The sequence below is a fragment of the Rhincodon typus genome, chromosome 33 (genome assembly GCF_021869965.1).
Source record: "Rhincodon typus isolate 14 chromosome 33, sRhiTyp1.1, whole genome shotgun sequence".
Taxonomy (NCBI): Eukaryota; Metazoa; Chordata; class Chondrichthyes; order Orectolobiformes; family Rhincodontidae; genus Rhincodon; species Rhincodon typus.
The window spans coordinates 29674505-29688544 of NC_063364.1; the positions used below are offsets into that span (position 1 = coordinate 29674505).

Below are 14040 nucleotides of genomic sequence, written 5' to 3' on the forward strand. Positions count from 1 at the left end.
TCCTACCGACCAACCTCATCCCGCCCCCTTGACCTGTCCGTCCTCCCCGGACTGACCTATCCCCTTCCTAACTCCCTACCTACACTCACCTTTACTGGCTCCATCCCCGCCTCTTCGACCTGTTTGTTTCCTCTCCACCTATCCTCTCCTCTATCCCTCTTCTATCCGCCTCCCACTCTCTCCCTATTTATTTCGGAACCCCCTTCCCCTCCCCCTTTTCTGATGAAGGGTCTAGGCCCGAAACGTCAGCCTCTCTGCTCCTGTGATGCTGCTTGGCCTGCTGTGTTCGTCCAGCCCTGCACCTTGTTGTCTCGGATTCTCCAGCATCTGCAGTTCCTACTATCTCTGACCTCAGGGTCACTCAGCTCCACTGTAAAGGCTCATGAGTTTGTGGCAAGCCTGAGATGGAAGGACAGCAGGAACAGAGAGGTCCAAATAGGAAACAGAATTAAACAGAAGAGAGTGGTTGTCTAATTCAAACGCAACTTTATCAATGTGTTGACAGCTGGCTAACTAGGGATGCACTTGAATACAAGCATAAATTACAACCACAAATACAGTAAACATTCAACGTGATATTATTATAGGGACTAACAGTTGATTGGGACTGAGTTACCGGGTCTCGGGACAATATCAAAGCTGCAAATGGCATTTCTAATAGTTTCTGGAATTGTTCAGATGCTTGTAAAATTCCTGATCCCTTTTCAATACCTTTCTTGACCCACAAACACTCAGTTCAAGTTGGTGAGAGGACTAGGACTCTGCACCTTAAACAGTTTATTGCAAGCTACAAGTAACGATGGTTCATTCAGTATCTGAACATTTCGCAACTCCACCCCGAGGCTAAGGGGGGAAATGGCGTTTTCCATGGCTAATATACGACTCTAAAATTTTCTGACCGCTGGCTCCAAGAAGTCAGGCACCCAGTTTCATGTGGAGTTCGGGTTATTCTGCTTTGTCCCACACTGGCCCCCTGTCAATTCACTGGGTGCCCATCTTACATGGCACACAATTGCAATATTTCTACTCACTACAGCAGGAGTTAGTCACCAGCTCCAGAATCCCAAGTGAACCTTGAGTTTGTTTCAGTTGCTATACCTGCTCTTGGGAGACCCTGAGTAGGAAAAGAACATCCCAGTTGCTACAAAGCTGTCATATCAGATCAATCCCATTCCTGTTCTGCGCAGAGTTTGCTGACCGTAACTAGGCAGCAGTTTCATTTGTCCTACCAGCCCTTAGGCCATGGAAGTGAGAACAAAATAAGCCCCAACCTCTGGTCTCTCTCCAGTATTTGGGCATTGAAGAAAAAGGCTAAAATTTTATAATATTGTATTCTATGCTTATCCAGCCAGTTGATTCTAAGTGCAGTAAAGGATGGGTAAAGATCCTCTAATTCACACAAGTTTCTGTAAAACCCACTCTTCGCTGCACCTTCCAAACTTGTCAACTGTACCACCTAGAGAGTCCAGGACAGCAGATACATGGGAGCACCACCACCACCTGAAAAGATCCCCTCCAAGTCACACAGTACCCTGACTTGGAACTATATCAACGTTCATCTAATGTTTGGTAAAAATCCTAAAATTCCCTCTCTGACTAGTGGCTCACCACCACCTTTTCCAGGCAATTAGGGATAGGCAGTAAATGTTGGCCTAGTCAGTGAAACACACACTGAGAATGAATCAAAAAAAGCCAGCATTCATTGTCCATCCATCATTGAGAAATAGGTGATGAGACACTTTCTTGAACTGCTGTAGTCTGAGTGGTGTCAATACACCAGGGTTGTCAGGTAGGGAGTACCAGGGGTTTGACAACATACGTCAGTCTCACTGGGGAACCATCCAATTCAAGCAGCTCTTCTCCAAGTGCAACACTAAAAACAGTGAGTGTTTGCAAGCAGACGGCATCAATAATAGAACTGGATCCTATCCTACCAAACATTCACGGACAAGCACTTTCTAAGCTGGATCACCTTACAGAGATCTAGGGTTGATTTTTCCCTTCTTTTATGCCAGGAATGCCAAGTCCACAGGTAGCAACTAACTCAATACAGTGCAACAATCAAGCTTGAGTTCATGTTTATCTGTAAAGTACTGGGGCAACAAGGCAATCTGGGAACCTCCAAACTGCACATTGTTCTTTGTTGACATTGTGGAGTTTGAAGTGTGAATTTCCCCATGTCAATATGCATTAAACCTTTAATTCAAGTATCAATTAAACAGATCTTGTGTGTATATTGCTAGAAGCAACAGTTTTCAAACGTCAAGCCCTGCCCAGCAGTGGTTGGTAAAACACAGAGCTGCCTTGAAGCATCTCCCTTCAGCCGCTGCTGTTGAACATCAAACAACAGCCTCTTGTTCACCGTGGGACGATGCACTGTAGCAGCACTGAGTCATGACAGGCAAACAAAGCTTAAACTGTAGGCCAGCTGCCAAAGTAAACTCCGTGACCCGGACATGAACTTCCAACCTCCCTTGATTTTCTGGTCACTTGAAAAACACCAACTCTCAAGCATGCCCTGTCAACTCATCCTGATACTAGTATGTGAAATGTGCTACAAGTTTGTGCCAAGGCCACAGCTTCCACCTTTGGTCTCTGTTAAGCTGGGCGCTGTCAGACAAGACAGCTTTTGAGTAGCACAATTAGAAAGGCAGAAGAAATAAAGACTGGCTTGTATTTTCATGCTGCCTTTCAAAACTGCAGGGCAGAACAAAAGGCTTTACAGACCATAGTGTGTTTTCTGAAGTGTAATTTGGGAAACACAGCATCAAATTTGTACAGAGAAGGCTCCTACTAGTTCCTATCAGAGGTCTGAGGTGTTGATTGAGGGATAAATATTAAAAGAGAACACTCCTACTCATCTTTAAACAGAGCTCCTGAATCTTTAAGCTTCAACTGAGTGGGTGGATGGAGTTTCATTTAAATGTCTCATTCAAAAGAGAGCATCTCAGACAGTGTACACTCCCTTATTATTGCACTGAAGAATGTAAATCAGGCTGATGCTCTTACTATTTGAAGTGAAAGTTGTACACATAATGTTCTGTCTCAGAAGTGAGACAGCTACGAACTGAGCCATGGCTCAGGGTTAAGCAGTTAAAAGCTAAAGCCATCAATGATGGAAAGAAGAAAATTGGGATTCCATGATAAATCTTAATTGGAGAAGCGCAAAGATTTCAGAGCATCATCTCAGAAAAAAGAAAGAAGCAAGGCCATGGCCTGAAAGGTGAGAATCTTAATACAAGGTTTTTCCAGACTGGGACCAAGTGTAGGTCAGAACGCAAAGGGGTAATGGGTGAATGGGACTTGGTGCAAGTTAGGATATGAGCAATGGGTTTGGTCTTCAAAAGGAGGAGGAACAAACAATGGAAAAAAATATGTTCATAAGTACCAAGGTAGTGAGGAAGAATAGAACACAACTCCTTTGGCAACAATACAGTGTGGAGCTGGAGGAACACAGCAGGTCAGGCAGCATTCAAAGGAGCAGGAAAGTTGACATTTCGGGTCGGAACATGGTGATAGGTGAGTTTAGGTAGGGAGTGGTGGGGATTGGTCAGTGGGATGGGTGGGGTGGATATGTGGGAGAGAAGATGGACTGGTTGTGTCAGGTCAAGGAGGCGGTATGAGAGGGAGGGTTGGATATGGGATGAGGCGGAGATGGTGAGATTTTAAAACTGCTCGTCGGGCTGTAGGCTCCCGAGGCAGAATATGAGGTGTTGCTCCTCCAGTTTGCGGGTAGTGTCACTGTGACACTAGATGAGGCCCAGAATGGACATGTCACCCAGTGAGTAGGAGGGGGAGTTAAAATGGTTGGCGACGGGAAGGTGTTGTTGTTTGTTGCATACAGAGCACAGATGCTCTACGAAATGGTCTCAGAGTCTCTGCTTGGTCTCACCAGTGTAGGGGAAGGCCACAAGAGGAGCAACGGATACAGTAGACCAAGTTGACGGATGTACAGATGAACCCTGGCTGATATGCAAGATGTGTTTTGTGCCTTGAATGGAGGTGAGGGGATGGTGTAGGCTGCAATGAAAGGTGCTGGGGGTGGTGGGGAGTGTGGTGCAGATGAGGGAGTCGCGGAGAGAGCAGTCCCTACGAAAGGCAGATAGGGGAGGAGACAGAAATACTGTTTGGTTGTGGAGTTGGATTGTAGGTGGTGGAAGTGGTGGAGAATGATACACTGGATGCAGATTTTGGTGGGGTGATATAGGAGGATAAAGGAGATCCTGCCTTTATTTTTGTTGGGTGGGGGAAGGGGGTATGAGGGCAGAAGTGCAGGAAATGCAAGAAATGTGATTGAGGGCACTTTTGATCACCGGAGGAGGTGGGGGGGGTTGAAGTCCTTGAAATAGGTGGACATCGGGGATGTTTGGGAGTGGAATGCTCCATCTTGGGAGCAGACGCAGAGGAATTGGGAGTAGGGGATCACATTCTTGCAGGAAGGTGGGTGAGAGGAGGTGTAGTCCAGGTAGCTGTGGAAGTTGCTGGGCTTGAAATAGACGTCAGTTTCGAGGCGGTTACCAGAGATGGGGACAGAAAGGTCCAGGAAGGAGAGAGAGGTATCAGAGATGGTCCAGGTGAACTTGAGGTTGTGGTGACAGGTGTTAGTAAAGTTGATGAACTGTTCAAGCGCCTCAGGGGAGCACGAGGCAGTGCCAATACAGCCATCAATGTAGCGGAGGAAGAGGTGGGGTATAGTGCCAGTGCATCAACAGAAAAGGGACTGTTCCATGTATCCTACAAAGAGGCAGGCATAGCTTGGGCTCATGTGGGTGCCCATCGCCATCCCCTTTGTCTGTAGGAAGTGGAAGGTTTGGTAACAAGTTGTGGACTTAAGACTGCAGAGGTTTATTAAACACAGTTCCTTTGGCTGCATTTACACTTCAGGGTAAATTCAGTGAGGTTGCACTCCTCCAAAGCCACCTCTCTGATCAAGCTGCGGAGATAACCTGTACTAGTTTGAAGAGCTGAGTACTTTCTCTCTGTTCTACAATGCAATGTTTGCATCAGTCCAGGAAGACAAAGACCTGAAGCTGTCCTTCAGATCCATTCTCGGTATGACAGTGTCTATAGCACAAAACAGGCATTTAGCCCAAATGGTCTGTGCTGATCATGCTTGACATGAACCTCCTTCCGCTCTTCATCTCACCACATCATTATATCCTCCTATTCTTTTCGTCTTCCAACTTTCGTTTACATTCATCAATGCTTTTCACCCTAACTGCACTCTGTGGTAGTGAGTTCCACATTCGTATCAGTCGCATTGTAAAGTAGCTTCTCCTGAATGGATCAGTGAGTGACTATGCTTTTTTGAATTTCCCCACCTATACAAATATTTTTACCATGGCTATCATATTAGATGAGGAAAGCTTAATCCTTTAATCATTATATATTGGGTCGACGAGCCCAAGGCATATTCAGTTACAGGAGAACTCACCCAAGTTACTATGCGTGGGCGACAAGGGGTTTGGAGATAAATCAGCTGCAGAACCTAAAGGGGAGACAGAGCGACAATAAAGATCAATGCTAGGAAGCAATTCATTTCCTAAAAATATGTTTCATTTGACTCACAATATCAGAAATGCCATCTTTGTCTTTAGAACAGCAATCGACAAGAGTGATTGGCTTTATTGACTAATATTTCATATTTCCATATTTAATTTTGAAATTGAAAATAACGTCAGTGATTCAAATTGCATAACATGCAAACAGTATTTTTATTTTCAAGGGATTAAATAACATTATTGCTTCTGTCTCCCTACGTTCGTCGCCACCTCAGTCCTCCGGCTATCACTTTCCTCTACAAATGTTAGGTAATCATCCTCACTCCCACTTTCTTCAATATTAATTGATCGCCTACACTATGGCTGATCATTCACCTTCTGCAATAAAATAAACTAGTTCCATTCAATTTTGAATCATGACACAATTGAGAAAATAAACACCAGCAGCTAAGAAGTGGGCTGTGTGTGATTTCCATGTATTTGCTTATCTTTAAATCTTTTTAGTAAAAAAGGGTATGTTCATTTTAACAGACGCGGTTATTCCTGGCAAGTCAGCATTGGTTGCCCATTCCTATTTACTTTGGACAAAGAAGCTTGGTCAGCCATCTCAGACAGCAACGAAGAGTCTAGTATATTACCACGGGTCTGGAGTCACACACAAGCTCACCTGATAAGGGCAGGAGATTTCCTTCCTTAAAAAAAATTAGTGACCCAAACTACAACATTCAATGATAATTTCACAATCCCTGTTCCAGAGATCAGCTTTCATTGCCAAACATTTTAAAAATTTAATTAATTAAATTTAAATTCCACATGGTATTGAATGGTAGAATTTGAACCTGTATCCTTGAGTATTCGCCTGGCCCTCTGGATTGACAGTCCAACAATATTACAACTATATCACAGTCCCCTGTACAAAATATAATCTCCCTTAATACACTGGCTGAGATTTAAATGAGCTAGCTCTCAGCCATGTTGACCACATTGAACTGAATTCACCCCTTAACTCCAATTTCACGACCAGTGTGGCTGCATTATTGAGTTGGGGTGGAGGGTAAGTTAGTCAGTATTCCTTTCCCATTACACAACGACAATTGGGCATGTGCAGGCTCAGTTCTGCAGCACTCACCCACGTGGTCAATCTTAGTGAAGTAGCACAGGATAGCCTCCACCCTAATAATCAACACATCTGGGGTATGGATCTCAAACCTGCATGACTGTCTTGCATTAATGTTCCCGCTAGGCTGGATGGGTGCGCAGTGATCTGAACATACCATGCTTAGTAAGAAACAGGGCACATACAACAATGAAAACTGAGACGGAACATTGCTCTCAATTCAGCAGGAAATCAAGATCCAGAATACAGCAGCGAGCAACACCCAGGGAGAACAGTCAGTAGCTTGGAAGGCAATGCACCAGGAGGGTTGTGATACTGCCTAACCAATGACAAGTGGGCATGAGGGGTGGGAAGAACAGAAGGAAGGGAGAGAAAGATGGAGGTCACTTGAAGAAGCCTCCAGGAATATGGCCAGCCAAAGTTGCCAACCCCATTCCAGGGACAGCTGGGGAGTAAACATCGGGGCAGAATTACACTGGGCATTTTGACACCGCACATGAGAAAAGCTAGATGTAAAATAAAGCTCTCTCAACTCTGCCAACGAAAGGCGCCTAATGTCTTAGGTTAAAAATCTGCCTCCTGAGGCAGAAATGCTGTGTTAAATCACCAGCTCACATTTCCTCTGATTCTAACCACACGCTACCATGTCACCAGTTAGCACTACTCTACTTGCTTTGAAGTGGTCAGTACGCACTCACTGCTCTCTTCATAATTTGGATCTTTGAGATTTGACATACGACTCCCTTGCCACACATTACCTGTTTCCATGCTATGGTTCATCTGATGGTCACTAGTTTCTCCATCCTCACTTATGTAACCTGGAGGTGGTGTCTCTAACCAAGAGAAAAGAAGAATCATTTTAAATACTATGAAATAACATGCAGATCCACACTTTGAAGACCGAGATTGGGCTAGATTTTGTTTCGATTCAAGTTTTAGTTACAGAATCATACAGCACAGAAACAGACCTTTCAGTCCAACTAGTCCACACCAATCATGTTCCCAAATTAAACTAGTCCCACCTGCCCGTGTTTGGACCATATCTCTCCAAACCTTTCCTAGTCATGTAGTTATCCAATGTTTTTTAAACATTGTAACTGCACCTGCATCTATCACTTCCTGATTCCACACACTAACCACGCTCTGTGTAAAAATGTTGCCCCCATGTCCTTTCTAAATCGTTCTTCTCTCACCTTAAAAATATGCACCCCTAGTTTTGAACTCTCCCACCTTAGGGAACAGGCCTTTGCTATTCACCTCATCTATGCTCTTCATGATTTTATAAATTTCTATAAAGGTTACCCTTTAACCTTCCACGCTCTAGTGAAAGAAGTCCCAATCTATCCAGCCTATCTTTATAATTCAAACTCTCCAAACCAGGTAACATCCTGGTAAATCTTTTCTGAACGCTCTCCAGTTTAATAACATCCTTCCTCTAACAGGGCAACGAGAACAGCACACAGTGCTCCAGAAGAGGCCTCACCAACATCCTGTACAACCTCATCCTGTCCCAATTCCTACACTTGTAAGGTCTCAGCAACGAAGGCAAATGTGCTAAAAGCCTTCTTAACCACCCTGCCTACCTGTGAAGCAAATTTCAAAGAATTATGCACCTGAACTCCTAGGTCTCTCTGTTCTACAACACCATCCAGGGCTCTACCATTAATTGTATAAGTCCTGCCCTTGTTTGTTTTACCAAAATAGAATACCTAGCAGTTGCAAACTCCATTTCAAAGATGGAAGGCACAAAATCTTACTGGAGTTCATTCTTCTCCCAAATGGACCTATCCTCCCGCTGAAGATTTGTTACTTTGACCATTGATTTTCAAATAGTTTTTGCTCTTTTATCACAAGCTCCAGTTTCATCATACTGCACATGACAATTCCAAAGTTCAACATGACCCTATTATATGTGACATCCTGAAATGGTTACTTTACCATTGTCATTCTTGGTTTACAGATGATGCATTTAACAAATTGGGTTTAGTATTCCATGTTTATACACTGTATGTGTTTGTTTAAATTATTCACATTCAGACTGAAATACTATCTGCTTTGTGCGTCACGCTTAAACCAATTTTTAGCTCAATGCATTAGTTCAAGCAAGGTATTCATCAAGATCAAGCACTTCTCAAACCCTGGACATCCTCTGGATTTGGGTCTCATTCATCTTAGAAGCCAGTCGCCAGTCTCTTATGCAAGCTAGAAACATAATCAGACAGCCTTGGAAAGAATACAATGCTTTGTACACAATATAATGCAGTCATCTGCCGCCCACTTACTTTTTGTACAGTAACGATTGACCGCATGCTAATGATTGCGTTCAAGTGCTATTTGCTGTTGCTGAACAGAACCCAGGGCTTGGTATAAAAGATGGAAAATGCTGATAATTTGAGGTAACAACAAAAAAAAACCCAAATTAAAGAGACAAACAGGTGAGAATTTTTGGGTGGAAATCCTTTGTTAGGGCAAATCTGATGCATGACTCATCAATGTAAATTCTCTCAACTGAAGAGAAGACGAGAGGAAAATTGTAAACTCAATAAAAAGGAAGTAAAGGCTTAAAGAACGTATATCACATTCACTCCTCGGTGAGGTAATATGGATACCAGACACATTGTTAACATGTGAGGAAAGGCAGTGAGGAGGATGTATTGGAGACACTACTCCTTTGATGCCTTGTTAAGTAGCATTACAATTTTTAGATACTGGTTTGGTACTCAGTACAGCCTGTGCAATAGTAGTCATAAAGTCACAGTCAGAGATCTGCTTTCCTACTTGTTGATTCATTCTAACTAACAATTAAATTGGTCATTTGCAACTCCTTTGCACCTTCCATTCATAATAATTATTGGTGGTCTTCAGCTCCATGGTGAAGCTCAACTATTTCTATTCTCTGAGTGCAACTGTAGAAGTTAAGCCACTTCTAGGCCCAGACAACTGAGCACAGGTCAGGAACTGAACCCAGGGCCTTAGACATTGAAAGCCTACCACATTTAGCCATTATGCCAGCAGCTTGGTATCTACCTTACAGCAGTCATTTCTCAGATTACAATACCAGTTTTGAAAGGAAGGAACTGGCCTGAAATGCTGCATTCTCCTTTAACACCAGTTTAAAAGACTCGCCGAAAAACTTCAATGCGCCACAACTGTGTTCGTTTTACCAATTTATTACAGCAAGAGAGGGAAATCTTTTTAAAAAAACTTTCACAAGCTGTGTGCAATATTAAATATCCATACAAGTGCATAGCCTGCTGCTTTTGGTACTGTGATGTGTAAGCTAAGGCAAGGTCCTTTAGATTCTACACCAAAACGGAGCCAATTACTTTCCTCTGTATTTACACAATTTTTTTCTGCCAATGGAATAATTTCCATTTCTAATGTCACAAATAACAGGAAAAGTAATTTACCAGAAATGTTCTGTTAAGTACCATTTAGTACCTGGTATATAGTTGCTCTGTGGTTCGATACCTGCTGGGAAGTTTGTGTTCTCCGGGATGGAATGTGTGTAGTCATCCAAGGGTGGGAATTCAGAGGGCACTTCTGTGTGCCTTGGCACGAGAACGGGAGGTAAAACTGTGGAATAAAAAAACACACAAACAATAGAGAGGACTTGGTTTTCTTTTTATCTGAGGCCAATGCCACAATGTCTCTATTTAAAGTCAAGTCCTTTCCAGTCCATATTTGGGTCTTGCAGTAACAAATGGGTGTCAGTTTGGCAAATCCTCACCTCTGAGTCATAAACATTTTAGTTTAAGACCCCACGTCAAAACCTGAGTAATGATATTGAGACTGGTGGAATGCTGAGGGGAGTGTTTAAAGTATCATGCACGTATTTGAGAGGTTGTCTCTTCAAGTTGAGGTTTAAAGTCAATTGGCCATATTTACAAAAGCAGGCAGTTTTGACTGTCAGAGCCAGCAGGCTTCCCTCATTAATTAAATGGCATTTGTTATTACATTCAAGACATGCATTGCTACATTCTTGGGCTCTAAGAGAATTAGGGGATATGGGGATTGTGCTGGAAGGTGGAATTGAGGCACAAGAAAGGAGAAGCACACCCAAAGGGCAGAATCCCATCTCCTGCTCTTATTTCATCTGCTCCTTGGATGTTTTGTAGAACGTTGTTGTGTGTTTCCTGGTTAATACATTTACCTTCAGCAAGTGCTCCTGAAAATCAATTTGGATAACCAGAGGGTCATGATAAAGAATTTACAAATGCACATTATTTCTATCTTTCTTTCATGCCCCATTCTTCAACTTCATGCAAGGGTAGCTGGCATCAACCCATTCCACACGTCGGATTGTCTAGCATTACAATGTTTGTTCTGAGATATCACTGCTTGTGGTTTTACAGTTTGCTGTCAGGTTGTCTGATCGCCGCCCAACAGTCTAAACTCCCTCTTACATTCATCTCATCAATAAAAGTGAGGTTGGTTAATGCCCATCAGCAAAGACTGAACCAACTACAGCAGAGGAGTTTGAGGAGTGGCCTTTAAAATTATGAAAGGATTCAAATACAACAGACAGAAAGGGGATATTTCCATTTGGGATGGAGCCCAAAACTAGAGGTCATAAAGTGTTCTAATACAGCCAATACAGTGACTAACAAACCAATACAGAATGCAGGAGAAACTGCTCCACAAGACAGTGGTCAGAATATGGAACCTGTCTTACAGGAAGTAGTAGAGGCAGACATAAAGCATGAATACATCAAACGAGAAGCTACATACGTGCAAGGAGGAGAAAGGAATGGCGGAATATTCCGATAGGGTTAGGTGAAGTAGGGCTTGATGGAGGCTTGTGTGGAGCATAAACACCAACATGTACCTATTAAATTGAAAGAGTTGTTTCTGCACTGTGCACTCACCTGGTGTTTCCACTCTTTGGTAATGGTAAGGATTCACGCAGACCTCATCCTTCTTCATGTGAAAGGCAAACTCACACATTTCCATGGCTCGAAGCTCATGGTGACTGTGGAGATCTGGCCAACGCCAGAGGCGACAGTAGATGACATGAGGCAGACCCTTCCGATGGGAAACTTGGAGCCTTCCATCCAGGGACCTAAGATGCAAGTGTTACAAGTCAGTCACAACTTGGGTTCAACAACAGGACACTCACTCACTCACAGCGGTGTGTGTGCACCTACACCAGACGACTGCCATGGTAGAAGATGGCAGCTCACCATCAACTTCCCAAGGGCAATAAATGTTGGCTTTGCCAGTGTTGTTCATATCCCACAAAAGAAAAAAAACACATCTTAACATGCATCAAATTTTATTGTTCATATGAGTAACTCTTAAATAACAATAAAGAATGAGTCACAAAAATACCAGTCAATTACTGCTGCTTAAAACAGACATAAACGTAAATTACAAAGTACATTGGAATGCTGCAGACATGCACCATTTCTTTCCATTTCACGTTTGTTTGGGAGAGTCATGCTCAGAGGTGATGAAATGTGGTTCCTAAAAAAGGAACACGTTTAGGGCAGCATCTGGACTAAGTCAGGCACAGAAAGGCTCACACCTTCCATGCACCACTGGCGTGGGATTGTAATTACAGTGTAGCACGTTTACATATGTAATTCTCATTATGAAGCTAAATATAATCATGGAAGAAGTTGTCAAGCATGCAGATAAGTGGTAAATGGAAGCAAGCAGGGAAGTGGAAATAAATGAGGTGCCTCTTTGAGAAATACAATGGCACACTGTTGATAGGTTGAATGGTCCAATTCTGTACTGTAACATCCTGTGATTCTACTGCCAATGCTGATCTTCCAATGCATTGTCTGATTCTTCAGACACTTTTAAAAGCAGGAATGCAGCCAAATGCAAATTCTGAGTTCTCCCTTCCTGTGACTACTCATTTATAGTGCAAACAAACGCAGAGGTCCAGGAACCAACGGAATGTTAGTCCAGCAGCATGTGGGTCTACAATTCTGCACTGGGATAATGGCAAGTGGTTCTACAACATCATCATAATATGAATGAAAGCACACTGTGTCCCTGTGTTCAGAGTGGAATCCAGCAAACCCTACTAATTTGGCTGCCCAAGACATTTGTAAAAATGAAAAAGGCAAGATTGGGCAAAGGAGGCCCTCTCCGCAACAGAATGCAAAATGCAGCACCTTTAGCATACACACTGCAGCAACTCACAACTCATAATTGTGCCCTTCTCTACATAAGATTAAAGCCGTCAGTAGTGGATGACTGCCAAGATTAAGTTCAACAATGGTATAAACACGGGCTACAAACTCATTTCAACAGAAAACTCAGATTCTTCCTTGAAGAAAACTAATTCCTCAAAGTGGTTAGATATGGCTCAGGGTTAACAGATCTGCCTCCAAGTCAGAAAACTGTGGGTTCAAATCCCTCTCAAGAAACTCAAGCATTGAAGTAGTTTTGAATTAAAAATGCAATTCTGAATGAGAGTTGCACTGTTAAAAGGTGCTGATGGATGAGCTGTTACATAGAGGACCCATCTACAATCTCAGGTGGACAAGAAGTCTGAAGAGTAGAGCAATTTTTCCCAATGTCTTGACCAATACTTATCCATCACTCAACATCATGAACAGAGATTATCTGATCATTTTCTCATTGCTGTTTGTACGAGCTTGCTGTGCATAAACTGGTTACCACTTCAAAAAGAGCACATTGGCTGCAAAATGATTTGGCTCACCCTGGGGTTATGAAAGGCAACAAAAACAGAAGTTGCTGGAAAAGCTCGGCAGGTCTGGCAGCATCTGTGCAAAAAAATCAGAATTAATGCTTCAGGTCGGTGACTGTTCCTCAGAACGACAAAATGTAAATGCAAGTCTTTCCTTTAAACAGAATCAGGTGGTCACATAGTGTATTATTCAACGAGTAAAAAGTAATTCCATTAGCACAACAGAGTCACTGTTCATTTATAAAAGCGGGAGAGAACATTTCAAGTCCAACATGACTTTTCGCCAGACCAAAAAACACAACTTTGTGCAAAAGAGGAGTCATGTTGGACGTGTTAAAATGAACCTCATTTCTTTTCTTTTTTTTGGGGGGTTGTGGTGTGTTGAAGTTTGAGGGGCTGTGGTGTGGTGAAATGGAATGACAATGTTATAGTGATAATTTCAATGCATTGGTCAGACCAAGCTAATGGTCTGTAAGCATGGGCTCCAATTCCATCATAGCAGCTAGTGAAACTTAAATTCAGTTAACGAAGCAAAATAAAGTGAAATCTCAGTAGGAATGATCATGAAAACTAATGTTGATTGGCGTCAAACTTCACCTCATTCACAAACTCTCTTTAGGGAAGGAAATCTGCTGCCACTATCTGGTCCAGATTACATGTGACTTGGGACCCACAGCAATGTGGTCAACCATTAGCTGCCCTCTGAAATGGACTAGCAAGACACCCAATGGGCCACAAATGCTGACCTTGCCACC

The 14040-nt window shown here is 42.9% G+C and overlaps 1 protein-coding gene across 1 annotated transcript in view; it reads right to left on the reverse strand.

Moving 5' to 3' along the window:
• The window catches only part of smad3b (SMAD family member 3b), a 30539-nt gene extending 18859 nt beyond the window's left edge, over positions 1 to 11680 (reverse strand). The window contains exons 1-4 of the mRNA XM_048616126.1: positions 11487 to 11680; positions 10060 to 10194; positions 7377 to 7451; positions 5435 to 5488 (exon numbers count right to left, since the gene is read on the reverse strand). Of these exons, the coding sequence (XP_048472083.1) occupies positions 5435 to 5488; positions 7377 to 7451; positions 10060 to 10194; positions 11487 to 11571 (349 nt within the window). The 5' untranslated portion in view covers positions 11572 to 11680. The remainder of the gene's footprint in view (positions 1 to 5434; positions 5489 to 7376; positions 7452 to 10059; positions 10195 to 11486) is intronic.
• Between the last annotated feature and the right edge of the window lie 2360 nt (positions 11681 to 14040).